Consider the following 19,459-nt stretch of genomic DNA (forward strand, 5'->3'; position numbering starts at 1 on the left):
TACTGCGCATCTATATGGGGATCTAGATACAGAGATATACATGAAGATTCCAGACGGAATTCAGTTACCCAAATCAAGTGGCTCTAAACCACGGAGCGCGTTTGCGATTAGATTGAAACGCTCACTATATGGATTGAAACAATCCGGACGGATGTGGTATAACTGTCTAAGTGACTACTTGATTGGAAAGGGATATGTCAACAATGAACTATGCCCATGTGTGTTCATAAAAAGGACAAGTTCCGGATTTGCAATAGTAGCGGTTTATGTCGATGACATGAACATAATTGGCACCCTTAAAGAGTTAAGGGAAACCGCTGAACACTTGAAATCCGAGTTTGAGATGAAAGATCTTGGGAAAACACGGTTTTGCCTCGGTTTAGAACTTGAGCACCGTAGAGATGGTATCCTGATTCATCAATCAGCTTATACCCAAAAGATGCTTAGGCGTTTCAACACTGACAAGATTAAGCCTTCAAGCACCCCAATGGTCGTCCGTAGTCTTGATCCAAATAAGGATCAATTTCGTCTAAAAGATGACGATGAAGAAGTGCTAGAGGCAGAAGTGCCATACCTAAGTGCAATAGGCGCATTATTGTACTTAGCACAATGCACAAGACCGGATATCTCATTCGCTGTGAACTTGCTAGCTAGATATAGCTCTGCGCCAACACGACGCCATTGGACTGGTGTTAAAGATATCTTTCGATACCTAAGTGGTACGATTGATATGGGCTTGTTCTATCCCTACAGAGAGAAGATGGATTCGGACCCATCAAGTGTCGGGGACGCCACACATGGTGGATTGCGTTCCCTCTCCCCATCCCAAAACGATATAAGTGTTTTGGAAGGTTTTGCTGATGCTGGGTACCTCTCTGACCCACACAAAGGTCGCTCCCAAACTGGTTATGTTTTTCACCATGGGAAAGACCGCGATATCTTGGAGGTCTACAAAACAGACCTTAGTCGCTACTTCTTCGAATCATGCAGAGATTATTGCTCTTCACGAAGCAATTCGTGAATGTATATGGCTTCGATCCATAGTTACGCATATTCGAAGCAATTGTGGTTTGAAGTCTACCACAGATGAGCCAACGAGCATTTATGAGGATAATGCTGCTTGCATTGAACAAATGAAGCAAGGCTACATCAAAGGCGACAACACCAAACATATATCGCCCAAATTCTTCTACAATTAGCAACAACAGAAGCTCCTCAAGATCAAAGTGAACCAGGTTCGATCTGAGGACAATGCGGCAGACTTGTTTACTAAGTCATTGCCCAAATCCACGTTCGAGAAACATGTGGCAAGAATTGGCTTGCGGAAATTATCTGAACTCCCATGATCGTAGTCATCAGGGGGAGGCGCAGACATCAGGGGGAGATTTCTACATGTTCACCTCGAAACGTGAAGGGTGTGTTGTGCTCTTTTTCCCCTTCGACCGAGGTTATTTTTGTCCCACTGGGTTTTTGTTACTCGGCAAGGTTTTTAACGAGGCAACGAGAGAAGCACCGCGTTTGGACAACACAAGGGGGAGTGTTTAAGGATATCTCTATTTGTGTTTGGCTCAAACTCTAGGTTACTTGACCTAGTGGTAATAGGGTTAAATTAGAAGGATCTAGATTCCTATTCAATGTACGATTGAGATTCTATGCATTGTAATCCTATATATAAAGAGGCCCCTATTATCAATGAGAGGGACACAGCAAATTTCTCTCAAATTCAGTTTCTCTTTAACAAGTAGTTATTTATTTTGAAGTCTCAAGTTTGAATCTTAATTACTCCCAAATCATAATGCCATTTATACTTTGGTTCCATATATGTTAATAGCTCCTCGGCTCGGTTTTATTGATGATTAGGGATTGGAATTTGACTGGGGTTTTTTGGTTGCTTGTTTTCGCCAGTTTTCCTATATTTTGAAAACGTGGCATTATGTTTATTCTACTACAATGCATGTTTGGTAAATTAGTGCGTTTGATCGATTTTCTTTATGAAGCTAGGATCAATGTTCATTAGATATACCTTTTGCTTAAACATACCTGAGATTAGAGTGGCTTCTAGTAATTAAAAGTTTAAGTGAGCATATATTCATCCAAGTATTTTTTTCAGATCTCTTGACCTAGCGGCGCTCTGCTAGGGTTTACTCGACGGCTTCCAACCTTCGACAAAACTTCTAAATTTTCCAAACCTTGATGGCCATCGTCATCACTAGTCCTGTGGCTAATTGTGTAGTCTTGCTTGCTGTGTTTGGTTTGGGTTATGGAGGGCCGCCTTGGTCTGGGGCTTTTCTTTACTCCTCTGTCGTCGATTTAGTCCCGGCGTTTCGACTGGGGGAGAGTGATATGGTGGACGGCTTGTTTCTCGGACTCTCCGAAGAGCGTCCGCTATGGCTAGATTCGACCTTGGGACGTAGCTCAATGGAGGATCCAACTGGGAATTGGCTAGTTAGGGATTTGCTAGGAGAGTTTGTTGGCTTTCAAAGGGGGTCGATCAAGGTCAGCGGAGGACTGGGGTTAACTCTGCTGCGATCTGATTGGGTTGATTAGGGGGTGGCGACTGGGTATGGACAGTGGCGGATCCTTATAGGGGCGGGTGAGGGCCATGGCCCCCCCAATGTTTTCAAATTTCCTTAACCAGCCGTGTATAACACCAATAAAGTCAACAATTTTGTATATATATGGCCCCCCCATTGCCCCAATTTACTAAACTATTAATTTTTGGCCCCTCCAAGATTGGGCTCCAAGTTCCGCCACTGGGTATGGAGATCTGACCCGGTTTGCTTCTGTTGGCGGCTGGGACGGCGTCTCATTGGGACATGGTGATAGAGGCTTCTCGGCGACGGTGCGAGCGTTCGGTGGCGGAGACCGTGCAGCGACGGCGCCGGCTCATGGTTCTGGTGGCTGAAAACTATTGGGTGGTGGTGTTGGGGTGCCCACAACAGTCTCCATGCTTTGGGCCTTATTCTGGGTTATGGGCTGCTGGATTGGTATTTGGGTTCCAGAGTTGTTGGGCCTGAGATGGATTCTTGTTCATGGGTGGGGCTGTTGGGTTTCCTGTTCATGTTGGGCCCGTACTTGAATGTTGGGTTTCCTGTGGGCTGGATATTGGGGTGCATGGATTTCTTGCTGGACTGAGGTTGATTGGAACTTGTCAATTTGGGCGGCTCTGACGAATGAAGACGGAGTGGATGGTGATACATCATCATCTACTCCAAATGTTGTTTAATTTTTTATCTTGGTCGCAAAGACCAGTTTCTCTGAGGGTTTTTTATTCTGCTTTGGAGTTTCTAGGTCTTTGTTTAAAATAATGGTGCGTGGAATTTCTAAAAGGTGGGTGTACTGGGGATATCCTGGGTCTTATTCTTGTCTTCAGAATAGGTTTTAGGGTTTTCTAAGGAATGATTCTTTCTGTCGACCCCTTAGGGGTGTTTCGTTTTTGTACTGCTTGCTGAATCTATATAATGGGCTGACCTATTTTGATCAAAAAAAAAAAAAAAAAGTGGCTTCTAGTGAGTTCAATTTAAGGGTTTTTGTCCATTTACCCCATTTTTAGAGATTTTTTCCCCACTTACCCCATTAAGTTTTTTTAATTCTCTCTTTACCAAAAACACTATGAGGAGGTCTTCCCTAATACCCCATTAAGTTTTTTTTTTTTTTTTTTTTTTAATACCATTTTACCCTCACCCCTTTGTTACTTAGAGAGAGAGAGAAAAAAAAAAAAAGGTTTTTGTCCATTTACCCCATTTCTAGGGATTTTTTTCCCACTTACCCCATTAAGTTTTTTTAATTCTCTCTTACCCAAAACACTCTAAGGAGGTCTTCCCTAATGGCCCATTAAGATTTTTTTTTGTTTTTAAATTTTTTTTAATACCATTTTACCCTTACCCTTTATTACTTAGAGAGAGAGAAAGAGAGAATGGAAGAGAGAGAAACCATATAAGACTTCGCCGGTCGCCGGAATCCGGTCACCGGATTCCGGCCCACTTTCGCCAGATTCCGGTCACCAACCGCCTCCCACCGGACTTTTCAGAAAACCTCACCGGAAATGTTTATTACGCAATAGAGGGGCAATAGACCTCTATTGCCCCCCAATAGACATCTATCAGTCATGTATTGCCCCCCAATAGACATCTATCAGTCATGTATTGCCCCCCAATAGACGTCTATTGCCTTAGTAGTGTATTGCCCCCCAATATACGTCTATTGCCCCCCAATAGAAGGGCAATAAAGGTCTATTGCCCCCCAATAGACATCTATTGCCCACCAATAGATGTTTCGATTACCAAAATGGAAACTAATCTTCCTAAAATTACACAAATAAAACTTTGATTAGGAAAAAACGAGGAGATTACATCAATTCAAAACGTCTATTGCTCCCTAATAGACATCTATTGCCCCGTAATAGTAACTCCCCCTCCCTTCTGGGCATTCTGCTCTGCCCCCATTTTACCCAAAAAAAAAAAAGGTGCACAAGCAACATGACAATGATATGATACTGCTGTTGCGAATACAAAATGTTTCCTCCATTTCACCACCAAATAAGATCTATTGAACATATATGCACAACTGTTTCCATTTCCCACAAGTCTGCAACTATTGAACATAAAAATGAATCAGACCTCTTCAATACTGGCAATATATTCATCAAGGCGCAAATCATTAGCTTAGTAAGTGCATTGGCAGCACATTTTTTAACATACACAGACGAATCTCTAGCACATTTTCCCACAGCAACCACAACCAAAGGTGAAATAACATGCAGCCTAATCCCGACCATGGCTAGCAGTGCCCATGCCCTCACCAACGGGTTTGGATCCCCAAGATCCTTCTGGAAGCAATTAATCAATAGCAAAGCCTCATTCGGACGCCTGCAACATGCAATTTCACACACAATAACTCAAATTCCAACTCACAAACAACTCCGAAAGCTTATCAAGTAGTCAGTAATTCAGATTAACATACTTCTGAGCATAATGCAATAGGTACAAGTAAACTAGCCTCTTGACCTGCAGTGACTGAGTGGCTACGTTCTTAACAACCTGCAATTCCTATTCAGGAGCTTCAGAGTATATATACGATTTGCTCGGATCAAAATTTGCTGCCAAAAAAGGCCTTAGGAATTAGATTTTCGAACCTGAGGGAAGAAATTGGAGACATCGAAGCCATGGGCGAGGAGGCGTTTGAGAGCTTCCTGCGGAGGAGAGAGAGAGACGGCGTGGAGGAGAGAGAGACAGCGCTGGAGGCGAGAGAGACAGCGTGGAGGAGAGAGAGAGCGCCGGAGGCGAGAGAGACGGCGCAGAGGTGAGAGAAACAGCGCCAGAGGGGGGAGAGATCGGGATGAGAGAGTGATTGATGTCGAATGGCGTGATTGTTAATCTTTAATTGGGTTGAGGGTAACATGGTCATTTGGTGTCAAATTGTGTATGTGGGAATAAAAATTTGTTGCTGGGGTAAGTAGGATAACTTTTGCTCATTTTGGGGCTTTGGGTCAAGGACCCAAAAAAAAATGGAAGAGAGAGAAACCATAGGAGACTTCGCCGGAGCCCCGTCACCGATCGCAGGAATCCAGTCACCGGCTGCGCGGATTCCGATCACCGGCCGCCGGATTCCGGTCACCGGCCGCCTGATTCCGGTCACCGGCTGCAGCTCACCGGACTTTTCTTAAAAACCTCACCGAAAAGGTTTATTGCCCCAATAGACATCTATTACCTCCCAATAGAGGGGCAATAGAGGTCTATTGCCCCCCAATAGATGTCTATCAGCCATGTATTGCCCCCCAATAGACGTTTCGAATACCGAAATGGAAACTAATTTTCCTAAAATTAGACAAATAAAACTTTGATTAAAGAAAAAAAAAAGGAGATTACATCAATTCAAAACATCTATTGGGAGGCAATAGACGTCTATTGTCCCCCAATAGAACAATTTTTTTTTCAATTTCTTTCCTTCTGGGCATTCTGCCCCTATTTTATCAAAAAAAAAAAAAAAAAGTCTTCACCCTCTCATACTCGATCTCAGCTGAAAAAAAAAAAAAAAAAAAAAAAAAAACCCAAAATCCAGTAAAAAAAAAAGACACAGAGGAGACTTGGCCGGAATCGAACTGGCTTCTACTCCTCCTCCTCCGGCGAGGTTGAAGCCTCCCACTCGCACATCAAACACTTCACCAGGTACGCCCATTGACGCTAAGGACATCTTCACCAACTACGCCGCCGAGCGCCTTCACCGGATCCGACTATTTCAGCAACTACCACGACCGGGTCAACGTCCCCAATCTCTGATTCACTTCCTCGACTCAAGCTCTAACAATCACAAGCTCTCCTTCACCGGCTACAACCCTCGCTTTCGCCTCCACAGGAATTTCATAGCTGTGGTCGCCGGGATGCACGCGCTCCGGATGGAACCCGACCCAGCGGCGACTCTGGTTCTGACATAGCAGTTTGATTTCAAAGGGACGTTGAAGGCAGTGGAGAGGTTCAAGGTGACGGCGATATTCTGGCCGTCTCGGAGATGGACTGGTACGACGGCATTCGATTGGTGATGAGAGAGAGAGAGAGAGAGATGGGGATCGGGAAGAGAGAGAGATGAGTGGCAGTGGCTGTGGTTTCTTAATTAGACTAAGGGCAAAATTGTCATTTTCCTTTAAATTGGATTAGTGGGAATAAAAATCTGTTGGTGTGGTAAGTGGGAAAATTTTGGGTAATTTTGGTGCTTTTGGTCAAGATCCCTTAATTTAATTATGTATCAAGCTTATCAAGGGGGGCTACTAGCTAGGGTTTAAGAGAGATGTCTTTGCGATTTAAGGGGCAAATCGCTTGTCCCTCGAAGTCGGGATCGTTTTTTTTTTTTTGCTGTTATCTTTTTTGATCTATTCCTCTTTTTTATGTTATCTTTTAATATGTTATTTGATCGGCAAGTTCTTTTTTAGAATTTGGATGGCTGAAAGCGGAGTTTTTCTATTGGAACCTCTAAATTTACTCACTTGACCTCTATGCTTTTTACACCTCTTATCAAATTTTCAAATACTAAATTTACTCACTAAACCTCACTAAACTTCCTCAAATAACCTCACTCATATAATTTGCAAACAAATTATTATCTTTAAAATAAAAAATTTAGTCATTTCAATGATTTAATCACTCTATAAATCTTAACTAAATATACATTTCTTAAGCAAACTTGAGTTTCAAAAATTAATGTCTAATCAATAAGAAAATGCCATGAACTATTATTATTATTATTTTTTTAATTTCTATTTTAGCTGTGCAAAAAAAAAAATCATTTGTTTTTATTCTAAAAAAAAAATCATTCGTTTTTTTAATGTTTTTTTTTTCTGTATTTTTTGTACCACATGATTAATTATTTAAATATTTTTTTTATTTTTTTTTATTTTTTACAAATATAATGAATTGACTTAGATTTAGGTCATAAATCATAAGATGAATTATTTTGTTTTCCCTCACCAATATGCGTTCAAGATATATATCATACATTTTTATGTCACATGATCATAATACATTTTTATATATTTAATTTTTATTAAATATATATGAATGCTTTAATGAGTATGTAGTGAAATTGAAAAATGAAAATAGATAAGGAAAATAATAAGGAATACAATCTAATATTATTGAATTGGAAAGTCTACATAAAATAAATGTAATATTTTTTTGGTATAATTATTGTCCCTAGTAGTCATTTTATAGTAGGTTATATATGTCATTTAATAATTCATAATAGAGTGAGGTCAAGTAAGCAGATTTGGAGGTCCCAATAGAAACTCTCCTGAAAGCGTTAGTTTGTTCGTTAGTTATGAAATTTGAATTATGGAAATACGTCGTATACTCGTATATATTTGAGAGTTGGATGCTTTCCAAATTTAGCTTGATTGAGGATTATATCCGAACCAAATTAGCATTATTTGAGAAATCAGGTTATGCCTCTTTGGTTAGCAAATTTAGTGACATCTCTGTGTCACGCAAAGACTCGAAGAACCACCGGCTTGTGCCACGTCCTTGGTCTTTACTCCCTGGTTGGACTTTCTTTTTTGGTCATGGTTGGACTCTCTAGTTGGGTTGTTGTGTTTGTTGCCCAACGTGTTGTTTCTTTTTTGTTGATCTGTAATGTTGACCCAAATTTTGGGTCCTTATATGTGATGTTTTGTCAATAATAAAACAAAAGATAATGGTGCTTCATTTAAGGTCTTCTTATCGAGGATTAGTAATATTTCCATACGAGGTGAGGTTTAAGCATGAAGTCTCTCCTTTTTAAAAATTTCAATGAATAATCGTGTTTGAAATTTCAATGAATAATAACTTGAGTGCGGAGAGGAAATACAATGGTGCATTTGTGTTCCACAAATATAAGTGACATATATTAGTCAACACTCACCCACTTTATTTACATATCATATTTTTTGGTGTATTAGCTTCTTCCACCTTAATTTTATCACTGAAATGCTGAGGCTACAAGTCTTAATGATTGAATAAGGATTGATCGAGTTTTAGGAGGAAGAAGAAGCCACATTAGTGTTGATGTTGAAGAATCAAAACTAAATGAGTTGTAGTAAGTAATGTAGTCCAATATGCAATGATGCTATGTTCCCTCCCCCTTTTATATCTCATCCCCCCACCCAGCACTCATTCATCTTCTTTTACTTATTGCTTCATCATCTACCCCACAAGTTCATCATTCATTTTTAACTTTTGGCACCTTACTCTTTCATTTTTTGAAGTCCCACTCGATGGAATGCAAAGTCACAAGAGCAACATTCAAACTAAATTGGACTTTTCTAAACATGGATTTTAGTTTCTTGGTTAGTATTTGCTTAGAGATCAACTTATTACTGTGGGCAGTCAATGATATCCATTATTTGTATCAAAAATGAAAGATTAACGAAGCTTAACTTTCAAATTAAACATTTTCCAAAAGTATTTTCCCTGATTCAAGATTTCCCATTTAATTCAAAAATAGTCGATCACACAATCCATCAGTTAATTAATGGCTATGGTTGATTTTTATGGCAATGATTTACAAATATTTTCTTTTTATTTTTCTTTATTACTCCATTTCACGCAGAATTATATCTTACTTCTGTTTTGTTAATACCCTATGATTTTGTATTGCATCCACCAATTATGCTTTGTTCAAATTTTGATCTAATACATTCTATGGTCACATTTTACTGTGAGACTTCAACTCGTCCAAACAATGAAAGAGTTTGATCATGCGTATCAAATTTGTGTTCTAGCTTTCATCATAGATGTATGCCATAAATTTGAAACCGTGTGAGTTTAAGAAAAATAGGCTCATTACAATACACCTGTTGGAGATATGCATGTGGGGTTAAACTTATAACCGCAGGATTGATTGGCAGAGGAAATTCAAATAGAAAATCCAAGTCCATGCTATAATGAAAATACAAATAAAAGAAAGGCAGAAAAAAAGAAAAAGAAAAAACAGAGTAAGATTGCATACTAAAGAAAGAAGACTAGGTATTCACTCTTGTCCGACAAGACTTCCTTCCAATATCTCCATGTATCTTTCTCCTGTCCTTTCCAAGTTTTCATCTTTGCCTCTCTATCAATCTCCCAAAAACCAGGAATTAATTCAAACATTTTCTCTGTAACCAAATCCAAGAACTTTCTTTCTTTTTTCTTTTGGGGAGAAATGAAATATAATTCCCCATGATTCCACTCGAAACAAAATCCATACTTTACCATGCAATAAAAATCACAGTCACCTCCTAAACCAATCTTTCAATTCTCCCCCGATCAAAATCAAAATGGGGTCTGCAACATCGTCTATGGCTGCAAAGTTTGCATTTTTTCCCCCAGATCCTCCTTCCTATAACATATTCGTTGATGAACCGACTGGGAAAATGAGGATCTCTGATGTTCATCCCAGAGAAGATGTGGACGTGGTGAAGATCAACACCAAGAAAGGGAACGAGATTGTTGCCTTGTTTATCAAAAACCCATCTGCTTCACTCACAGTGCTTTACTCTCATGGAAATGCTGCTGATATTGGTCAGATGTACCACGTTTTCAGTGAGCTTAGTGTTTATCTGGGTGTTAATCTAATGGGGTCAGTATATCAGTTTGAGTTTCCATGTTCATTTTTTTAGTATTGTGAGCTATGGATGTGATTTGGTTTGCTGTGCAGGTATGACTATTCTGGTTATGGACAATCTAGTGGAAAGGTATAATTTTCTTGTGAGATCTGTTGGCTCAAATCCATTGTATGAGCCTGTGTCACTTTCACAAAATTGGATGGTATAGTTCAAATTAATGAGAGAGAAATGATTTCTGACTTACATTTTTCATAGAATGTTTACAACCCATATTTTTGGGATTGCTATAGGTGCAGAACAAATTAGGGGTTTGGAAAAATAATTTAAAGAGTACCATCTGATGTTCCCAAGTTCATAAGCAGAGATATGTTCCCCATATGACTTGCTTGAATTAAAATCCAAACTCTTTAGTGGCAATGTATGATCATCTTGTGGTCGGTTCAATATGTATTTTTTGATTTTCATGTTAATTATCATAGTTTTGCATTGCTTTGGTACTTTTGAGATATCTAATCTATAAGACTATAATGATGTGCTCTACCGTGAGTTTAACTTGTCAAAAATTAATGTCACTTCTTCAAACAATTTTCATGACCACTTTCCACAATATAGTTTCTCTGGTCTCAAGTCTCAACATTCCCTTTTCAGCAATTCGATTCTGTATACTAATATAGTACCGTATCTTTGTCCACTAGCCAAGTGAGCAGGACACATATGCAGACATAGAGGCTGCATATAAATGCCTTGAAGACACCTATGGTGTAAAGGAGGAAGATATTATATTGTACGGACAGTCAGTTGGAAGTGGACCGACTTTGGATTTGGCTACTCATTTGCCTCACGTGAGAGCTGTGATTCTTCACAGTCCAATACTTTCTGGCCTTCGAGTAATGTACCCTGTTAAGAAAACATTCTGGTTTGACATTTACAAGGTATTTACCCCTTACTTTTGATAGAACAAGAACGTAAATTTTGTTGTTGGTGTTATGAAATCTGTTATTGAAAGTTCTTGCTTTGTGTCTATTGCAGAATATTGATAAAATGCCACTCGTCAATAGCCCGGTTTTGGTGATTCATGTAAGCCTCTTCATCAACTGATTTCTTTCGTACTTGTTGTATGCTACATGTGATGACTATTAGTATTTAAGGTGCATTGTGTTACTTATTCTGAAAGTAATGCTTTTGTTCATATGTATTTGAAGTAGTGATAGAGTTGTTAAATTTTGCTAGGGAACTGAAGATGATGTGGTGGATATTTCCCATGGTAAGCAGCTGTGGGAGCTTAGCAAAGACAAGTATGAACCTTTGTGGCTTAAAGGTGGTAACCATTGTAATCTGGAACTCTATCCAGAGTACTTGAGGCATCTCAGGAAGTTCATATCTGCCATTGAGAAGTTACCACGACACCGGAATCTAACTGAGCTGAGTCCTCTCAAGACCGTAGACGACAATGACAAAGCAAGACCAAGCAGTGGGAAGAGGGGTAAGGCTGCTAGATGGAGCACCGGGCAGCTGAGAGAAAAATCAAGGAGGAGCACAGAGAATGGAGAGAAATCATCATCAAGAAGCAGTACTTATAGTAGAGAGAAATCATCGAGAAAGCTAAGTGTGGATCGATCTGGGAAGGCAAGGAATAGCACAGACTCAGATAGAGCAAGAAACAGCTTCGACCGGTACTCATTCTTTCCATTTTCACTACATTTTCTGTGAATTTTCTGATTGTTGATAGTCATTGTTGGCAAACTCTGCAGCTTGGGAGATATGGTGAGATCAGTTGGATTGTGCAATGTTGATTGTATGAAGCCGGCAGCTTTCGAGGCTTGAGGCTGACAGAAAGATTGAGTCAACATATATTCTTAGACTCCATGTTTGGTGGATGGAAGTTTGACTCAAGGGAATGACTTTTACCCAAGATTTTATTTTTCCTTTTGGTATAGGGGAAGCCCCTTCTCCCAAGTTTTTATCAACTGGTAAATTGGTAATAATATCATACCCCACTCTTCATTTGGGTCTTCTTTGTGTTCTTTTATTTTTAAGTTCAATATATATAGTGAGACTACAACTGTTTACGCAGATTGTGTATCAACCTTTGGTTGAGTACTACGTACCGTTCTCATTTAATATTGATAGATGAGATGTAGTGAGACTTGGAGTGCAAATAGAACGTGAAATGATACTACGTACTGATTAGTTTATATTTTCACATGCATAAGTTGATGAATAACAATCTCATATAAGATCGTAATCGATCCACGAAGTTCAAGTTCAATTTATGTTCATGTGTCTTGTGTTCTTTCCGTTAAAACTCAATATTAGATTTCATTGGAAAAATGAGTTAAAAGCTTGAATTCTAATATACTATGCTAGCAAAACAAACAAAACATGAACATAAATTAGAATTCAACCCATACTCACGAGCAAACAAAACATGAACATCATTTGTCCCTCTATTGGGAGGTGTTTTGTTTGGACTCGTGAACATCATTTGTTGAATATTTAACCCATACTCATATTGTCCGTATTTTATATTAGTTTTTTATTGATGTTTTTATTTTTATTTTTTTTTGGATAAAAGTATGTGGGAGGGGGGAGGCAGGTCCCCCCGGTCCAGAAACTTTATGATCAACCGTTTGCCCCGATTACTCAAGGCAGGTTTTGGCAGGAGCCCAACTAACATCTGGGCCCCAAACCCATTACAATTGGGAGTAGACAGACCCCGCAACGTCCCAAAGCCCACACTACCACACTGAAGTGGTTAGGTGGTAGGACCCGCAGGCATCCGCAATCAAGCCTCGATGGACTTAGACACTCGTGAATTTGGTACGTTTCACCAGCGTTCACATGGGCCCCGCAAGACCCCGACACTCAGCAACCTACCAACAAAGGATAAATTGACAACTCTGGGGTTCGAACCTTGGATAGGGGTGCCAACCAAGGCAGAACCTTGCTTTTGCCAATCTTGCCAACCTTTTCTTATTTGAGCTAAATTAGACTCGAGCCAAGCATAGCATAACTCATATTCGAACTCATTCAAAGCTCAATTTGAATCGAGCTCAAACTTAAGAAAACTTATTTGAGATGATTCGAACTTGAACTTACTAAAACTTATTAGACGAAAATAAGAGTGAATTTCGCCAATTGAAATCATGTTCGCCGACCAAATAGCAAACACAACATATCCATGACTCAAACCAAAAATCTGGTGCAACCAACTACAACAGTTGGCACCATAAAATACATATTTTCAGAATATTAACATCAGAACTTTAGCTCACCTAAAACAATTTCTGCTCAAACTTGGTAGTATAAGTTATACTGTATAACTAAAAAGAAAAGAAAAAGAAGAAAAAATGAAGAGGATATTGTGGGTTGGTGATATGGCAGCATCTAGGCCTTACAATTTCCCAGAACAATGGTCACGAGTCCAAACAAAACACCTCCTGTTCGCATTGTCTTCTTGTTTCTAGAACCCTCTTCCTCTTCCCTACTTAAAAAAAGTGTTAAACCCTCACAAAGTCACAAGGGTTTTTACACTTCAAAACACTAGCTGTGTTTCAAACCCAACACACCTTCTAAATTTTGGGCTCAATGGCTCCAGTCCTGAGCAGAAGCTTATCCACAGCCTCTCTTGCTTCACTTCCTTCCTTAACACTCAGAAACCCCAACAAGGTCTTGAACCTCAGAAGTGCCTTTGTGCCCCAAAATGGGCTCAGAAAGGGCTTTGCTTGCGGTGGTTTGAAGTGGAGCCTTGAGACCCAAAATAGGCAGGTCACTGTTCGCTGCGATGCGGCGGTCGCCGAGAAAGAGGTCGCCGATACGCCCGGTGAGGAATTCCAGTACCAAGCCGAGGTGGGTTTCTCTTTGTTTCTACTAAAGTTTGGTTCTTTTTGGGTTCTGATTGAATTGGATTCTGAAAGTTCTAGACTTTTATATGATTTGTGGTGTTATTGTTATATGGGCAATCAAAATGGATGCATTTGGTTCAAATTATGGGACTTTCTTCATAGTTGGGACTGTTTATAGTTTTCATTTCCATTTTTTTTTTTTTTTTTTTTTTTTTGCTTTTGAGATTTTAGTTTATGGGTTTTGAATTGAAAGCTGAGGACTTTGAAACTAATTACAGGTCAGTCGGCTAATGGATTTGATAGTGCACAGTCTATACAGCCACAAGGAGGTCTTCCTTAGAGAGCTTGTTAGGTAAGCTGAATATGCCTAGACCTTGATAATTCGGGGAATATATAGAATTTGAATCGAATGACATATGCATTATGGTTTTGTTGATATGCTAACTTTGTTTTGTTATGATGTTCTAGTAATGCAAGTGATGCTTTGGACAAGTTGAGATTTTTGAGTGTGACTGAGCCCTCGCTGCTTGGAGATGCTGGTGAGCTACAGATACGCATCAAACCCGACCCCGAGAATGGGACTATCACTATAACGTATGTTGCTTCTTAATTTTGTAAGTTGATTGTTAAGTCTATTTTGTTCCTTGATGGATAAGTGGAGATGATTGACATGTTGGTGTCTGAATTTTAGGGATACTGGTATTGGGATGACGAAAGAGGAACTCATTGACTGCCTTGGTACCATTGCTCAGAGTGGTACTTCAAAATTCTTGACTGCTCTGAAGGTCTCTCTCTCATAATGCATTGTTTTGCAGTCTACTGAATCTTGTTTTTGTTCGTTGATGCTTTTGAATCTTAGTTCTCAACTTTGAATCTTATTTTCGCTCTTCTGTTTTGTTAGGAAAATAAGGATCTTGGTGCAGACAATGGTTTGATTGGTCAATTTGGTGTTGGGTTCTATTCTGCTTTTCTTGTTGCTGACAAGGTGCAGTTTTGGTTTCACACTTATTTTAGTTTTATGCCTTGTAAAAACTATCTGCTCCTAGTTGAGCTTGTAGTCTGGATGACTGTCTTGAGCAGTTGCTAATTATTTTACATATTGTGCAAATCAGGTAGTTGTTTCTACAAAAAGCCCAAAATCAGACAAGCAATATGTCTGGGAATCAGCTGCTGAGAGTAGCTCTTATGTGATAAGGGAAGAAACTGATCCAGAAAATATCATTAGCCGTGGGACGCAGATCAAACTATATTTAAGGGTACCTTACCTCCATTTCTCATTTCATGACATTTGGTCATTTTGCATGTGCCTGTGTTGTTTGTTGGCCAATGAATGTGTGTCCAGCTATTTATTCAATTCTTTTTTTCAACATTATGTCTGGATGACCATCTTATATTTTTCTTCTTGCAGCCGGATGACAAGTATGAATTCTCAGAGCCTGCCCGGATCCAGAGTTTGGTGAAGAATTACTCGCAATTTGTTTCTTTCCCCATCTACACATGGCAAGAAAAGTCAAGGACTGTTGAGGTTTGTTTTCTTCTTGTAACAAACATTTTCCCCTCTATAAATATAGCAGATTTCATAGCTCCACTTTATTTTCTTTCTAATGGTTAGATTGTTACTTCTTTTCTTGTTAAAAGGAGGTAATCAGAAAATTAATATTTCTTCAAAATGTTACTCTCTTGATAAGGTCTTCATTGTGTTGACCTTACAAAATAATCCTCAAGTTTTTGTCTCTTTATAAAAATCATGTGTACCCGTTCACTAAAAAATGAGTCAATTAGCATTTTCGCCTGCACTAAGTTCAAACTTTTGGCAGGTTGAAGAGGAGGAAGAACCAAAGGAAGGAGAAGAACCAAAGCCAGAGGTAATTGACATGCAATCTGAAGTGTAGGCAATATATGTTCTTAGAAAACATTGCATTGAGCTTCATGTACTTGTTTATCAGGGTGAGAAGAAAAAGAAGACTATAACTGAGAAGTATTGGGATTGGGAATTAGCCAATGAAACAAAGCCTATATGGGTGAGTTCCATAGTATTATTGATTTCATGGTATATGTAATATAGATTCAGTATGATCTGTTTTCTAATGTTCATGTATAATCTTCTCATATGTCTTACCTTGTTTTGCTTTTTGCAGATGCGGAGTTCAAAGGAAGTAGAAAAAGATGAGTACAATGAATTCTACAAGAAAACATTTAATGAGTTCTTGGATCCACTTGCTTACACTCACTTCACCACTGAGGTACTGAAATGACTGTGTGTGTGTGTGGAAACTATAGCCCGATTTGGATGCTAACTTTACTTTGATATCTATGCAGGGTGAGGTGGAATTCAGGAGTGTTCTTTATATTCCTGGGATGGCGCCAATGAACAATGAGGATATAGCAAATCCAAAAACAAAGAACATTCGGTTATATGTGAAGAGGGTCTTTATCTCAGATGATTTTGATGGTGAACTGGTAAGTTTCTCCATACTAGAAACTGTACGAATTTGAGAATCCTTTGAGTTGGTTCTTCTTTTTGGTTCATGTTCATAATGTTCTTTGTTAAGCATTAAGTCCATATTGTGATTTTATTTTGTGATGGAAGAACAACTTGTATATTGAGTATGCTTGTGTTGACTGTTTAATGGAAGGTAATAGGGTATTTCTTGTTCTTTTTTTTTTTTTTTTTTTTTTTTTGAAAGGATCTTGTTCTTTGTTGTTTTTGATCCGTTTTGTTGTTTTATCCATCATTAATACAGAGTTGTGATCAGATGTCTGTTGACAGTGGGGCTATTTTAATGGTCTTTGATAGTCTATTTTATTTAAATACATATAATTTATCTTATTGTAAATTATATGCACATCCACATGCTTATTATCTCAAAATACTGTTTGCCACTGCAGTATACTGATTTATCCTTTTTGCAGTTTCCAAGATACCTGAGCTTTGTAAAGGGTGTGGTGGATTCAAATGACCTTCCTCTTAACGTTTCCCGAGAGATTCTTCAAGAAAGTCGAATTGTAAGTCCACTATTTTTGCTAAAGTTTTTAGAGCATCTCCATATTGATACTGTTTGTCAGTTCTTATGTGATTAGATTTGTAGGGAACATGACTTATGTTCATACTTTATGCCAACTGATTTCAGGTAAGAATTATGAGAAAGAGACTTGTAAGGAAAACATTTGACATGATTCAAGAACTCTCCGAAAGTGAAAATAAAGAGGTTGGTGGAAGCTATTTATATGTTAGCTTGTTCCAGCTGAAAATCAATATTGACTTGGAAAATTGTTGACATGATCCCAGGATTACAAGAAGTTATGGGAGAACTTCGGCAGGTTTCTGAAGTTGGGTTGTATTGAGGACTCTGGAAATCACAAGCGCATAACACCTCTGTTGCGGTTTTATACTTCAAAAAGTGAGGAAGAACTGACGAGTTTAGATGAATATGTTGAAAACATGCCTGAGACCCAGAATGCCATCTATTACTTGGCAACAGACAGTCTGAAAAGTGCAAGAAGTGCTCCATTCTTGGAAAAGTTGGTTCAGAAAGATATTGAGGTATGTATCATGCTAACTTTGATCAGTAAGGAATAATGTTGATATGTTCACCTTTTCAGTTTGTAAGCTAGTGATAGAATTTTCAGTTTGCAAGCTAATGATAGAAAAGACAAGATGATATGTTCACCTTTTCAAAAAAAAAGATTTCCCTCTTTTATTATGGTGACTATGTCTCCCCAGGTTGCTGATGTTGATCCTTTTTCTTAGGTTTTGTATTTAGTTGAACCTATTGATGAAGTGGCCATCCAGAACCTACAAACCTACAAAGAGAAGAAGTTTGTGGACATTAGCAAGGAAGATTTGGAACTTGGTCAGTACCTTCTCCCTGTTGTTTTTCAGCACTTGATTCAGCATGTAAACAATGTTTCTGGAAACTTAATTCACTATATCGAATTTTGACACATGTGTCTCATTATCTTTCTCATAATTCCCAAAATTTATGAACCAGGTGATGAGGATGAGGTCAAGGACAGGGAGACTAAACAAGAATACACACTGCTCTGTGATTGGATAAAGCAACAACTTGGTGATCAGGTTGCAAAAGTCCAAGTCTCGAAGCGTCTAAGCTCATCTCCTTGTGTTCTTGTTTCGGGCAAGTTTGGATGGTCTGCTAATATGGAAAGGTAGATTTTGCCTTAAATGATACATATTCAGACCAGTGCTGTTAATAGCTGCCTTCCCTTTCGTGATTATGATAAAAAAAATTAATAAATTAATATTATTTATTTATTTATATTTTTTTGCTTTTACAGATTGATGAAAGCCCAGGCACTTGGAGATACTTCAAGTTTGGAGTTCATGAGGGGCAGGAGAATAATGGAAATTAACCCAGATCATCCTATCATTAAGGACCTAAATGTAAGTTCATCTCTGTTGGTTAGTTTGTAATAAAGTAGTGCCATTACAGACTGAGTCCTCACCTAAACATATTTCCAATGTATGAAAAGCATGAAAAAGAAAATTGAAAGAAAAAAGGTTTCATGTTTCTGGATAACTACAACTATTCTTGGAGAAAGTATGGGGTTTCAAAAATTACTGGATTGACAATTGACAATTGTTGTTTCCACCACAGGCTGCTTGCAAGAACGCCCCTGAGAGCACTGATGCCAAGAGAGCTGTAGCCCTCTTGTTTGACACAGCATTGATCTCCAGTGGATTCACTGTAAGGGCGAACTCTCCTTTTACTTTCTTCAGCCAGCAAGAAATCATAACTAGCTTAATGTGATCCTTACCTTTTAAACCATTAATGATTGCAGCCCGACAGCCCAGCTGAGTTGGGAAACAAGATATATGAGATGATGGCAATGGCCCTTGGAGGAAGATGGGGTAGACTGGAAGATGAGGAGGCAGAGGGAAAGGCAGCAAATGACAATGCCGCAGAAACTGATGCAAGCGCTGGTGAAGCCTCTGAAGCAGAAGTAGTTGAAGCATCAGAAGTGAGGGCAGAGAGCGATCCATGGAGTGAATAAATGTGTTTACTGAAATCATCTATTACAAAAATTTTGGCAGTATTTATTTGCCTAGTGTTTAGGAGGCATAAAGTCTGGATGGGGAAAATTGGAAAAAGGTGTTGCTTTTGTTGAAAAATAATGATGGTTACTACTGATAAATTCATGTATTGGGTCCTAGAATGAATTAAGAGGTCCTTTATAAGCTCATGTGTACTTTCTCCATCAAAAGTCTACTGAAGCATTGAATTTCATTAACCCTTTTGCAAATTCTTTTTGTTTATATTAGAATTTAGTTCAATGCATATCAACCCCCCAGAAACATGGTTTAGGCTTAATGAAGAGTGGAGAGAAATGGTAATTGGGACTAGAATAAAAATGAAAGGCATCTATTGTTATATCTAAACGTGGCCTTATTCGTGGTCAACAGATGCTATGCATTGCATTGCATTGCTGTAATCAACATCGTCGACTGTAGTACTCGATACCAAAACTGGTCAAATCGGAGCAGTAAGATCGGAGATACCAAAAATTGGTCAAATTGGAGCACTAA

At 38.8% G+C, this 19,459-nt stretch overlaps 2 protein-coding genes across 2 annotated transcripts; both read left to right on the top strand.

The window, feature by feature from the left end:
- Positions 1 to 9,493: 9,493 nt before the first annotated feature.
- Positions 9,494 to 12,215, top strand: LOC133709941 (uncharacterized). The gene is made up of 6 exons (XM_062135902.1): positions 9,494 to 10,083; positions 10,162 to 10,198; positions 10,765 to 11,001; positions 11,099 to 11,146; positions 11,300 to 11,742; positions 11,821 to 12,215. The coding sequence occupies exons 1-6, from the start codon at positions 9,782 to 9,784 to the stop codon at positions 11,891 to 11,893; spliced, it is 1,140 nt and encodes a 379-aa protein (XP_061991886.1). The 5' UTR covers positions 9,494 to 9,781; the 3' UTR covers positions 11,894 to 12,215.
- Positions 12,216 to 13,565: 1,350 nt separating this feature from the next.
- Positions 13,566 to 19,164, top strand: LOC133709300 (heat shock protein 90-5, chloroplastic). Its single transcript, XM_062135001.1, has 19 exons — positions 13,566 to 13,918; positions 14,193 to 14,266; positions 14,383 to 14,508; positions 14,606 to 14,699; positions 14,816 to 14,899; positions 15,027 to 15,170; positions 15,323 to 15,439; positions 15,732 to 15,779; positions 15,861 to 15,935; positions 16,053 to 16,157; positions 16,234 to 16,374; positions 16,828 to 16,920; positions 17,046 to 17,123; positions 17,204 to 17,458; positions 17,666 to 17,768; positions 17,907 to 18,081; positions 18,211 to 18,316; positions 18,531 to 18,620; positions 18,715 to 19,164. Exons 1-19 carry the CDS (start codon positions 13,658 to 13,660, stop codon positions 18,925 to 18,927), a joined length of 2,382 nt encoding a protein of 793 aa, XP_061990985.1. The 5' UTR covers positions 13,566 to 13,657; the 3' UTR covers positions 18,928 to 19,164.
- Positions 19,165 to 19,459: the final 295 nt, after the last annotated feature.

This window comes from Rosa rugosa, chromosome 5 (assembly GCF_958449725.1).
Source record: "Rosa rugosa chromosome 5, drRosRugo1.1, whole genome shotgun sequence".
Taxonomy (NCBI): Eukaryota; Viridiplantae; Streptophyta; class Magnoliopsida; order Rosales; family Rosaceae; genus Rosa; species Rosa rugosa.

Coding starts and splice junctions, on each gene's coding strand:
- LOC133709941 (XM_062135902.1), top strand. CDS start 9,782: ATGGGGTCTGCAACATCGTCTATGGCTGCAAAGTTTGCATTTTTTCCC. Junction 11,147..11,299: donor GCCCGGTTTTGGTGATTCAT/GTAAGCCTCTTC, acceptor AAATTTTGCTAG/GGAACTGAAGATGATGTGGT. Junction 11,743..11,820: donor GCAAGAAACAGCTTCGACCG/GTACTCATTCTT, acceptor CAAACTCTGCAG/CTTGGGAGATATGGTGAGAT.
- LOC133709300 (XM_062135001.1), top strand. CDS start 13,658: ATGGCTCCAGTCCTGAGCAGAAGCTTATCCACAGCCTCTCTTGCTTCA. Junction 14,267..14,382: donor TTCCTTAGAGAGCTTGTTAG/GTAAGCTGAATA, acceptor ATGATGTTCTAG/TAATGCAAGTGATGCTTTGG. Junction 15,936..16,052: donor ATGAAACAAAGCCTATATGG/GTGAGTTCCATA, acceptor TGCTTTTTGCAG/ATGCGGAGTTCAAAGGAAGT.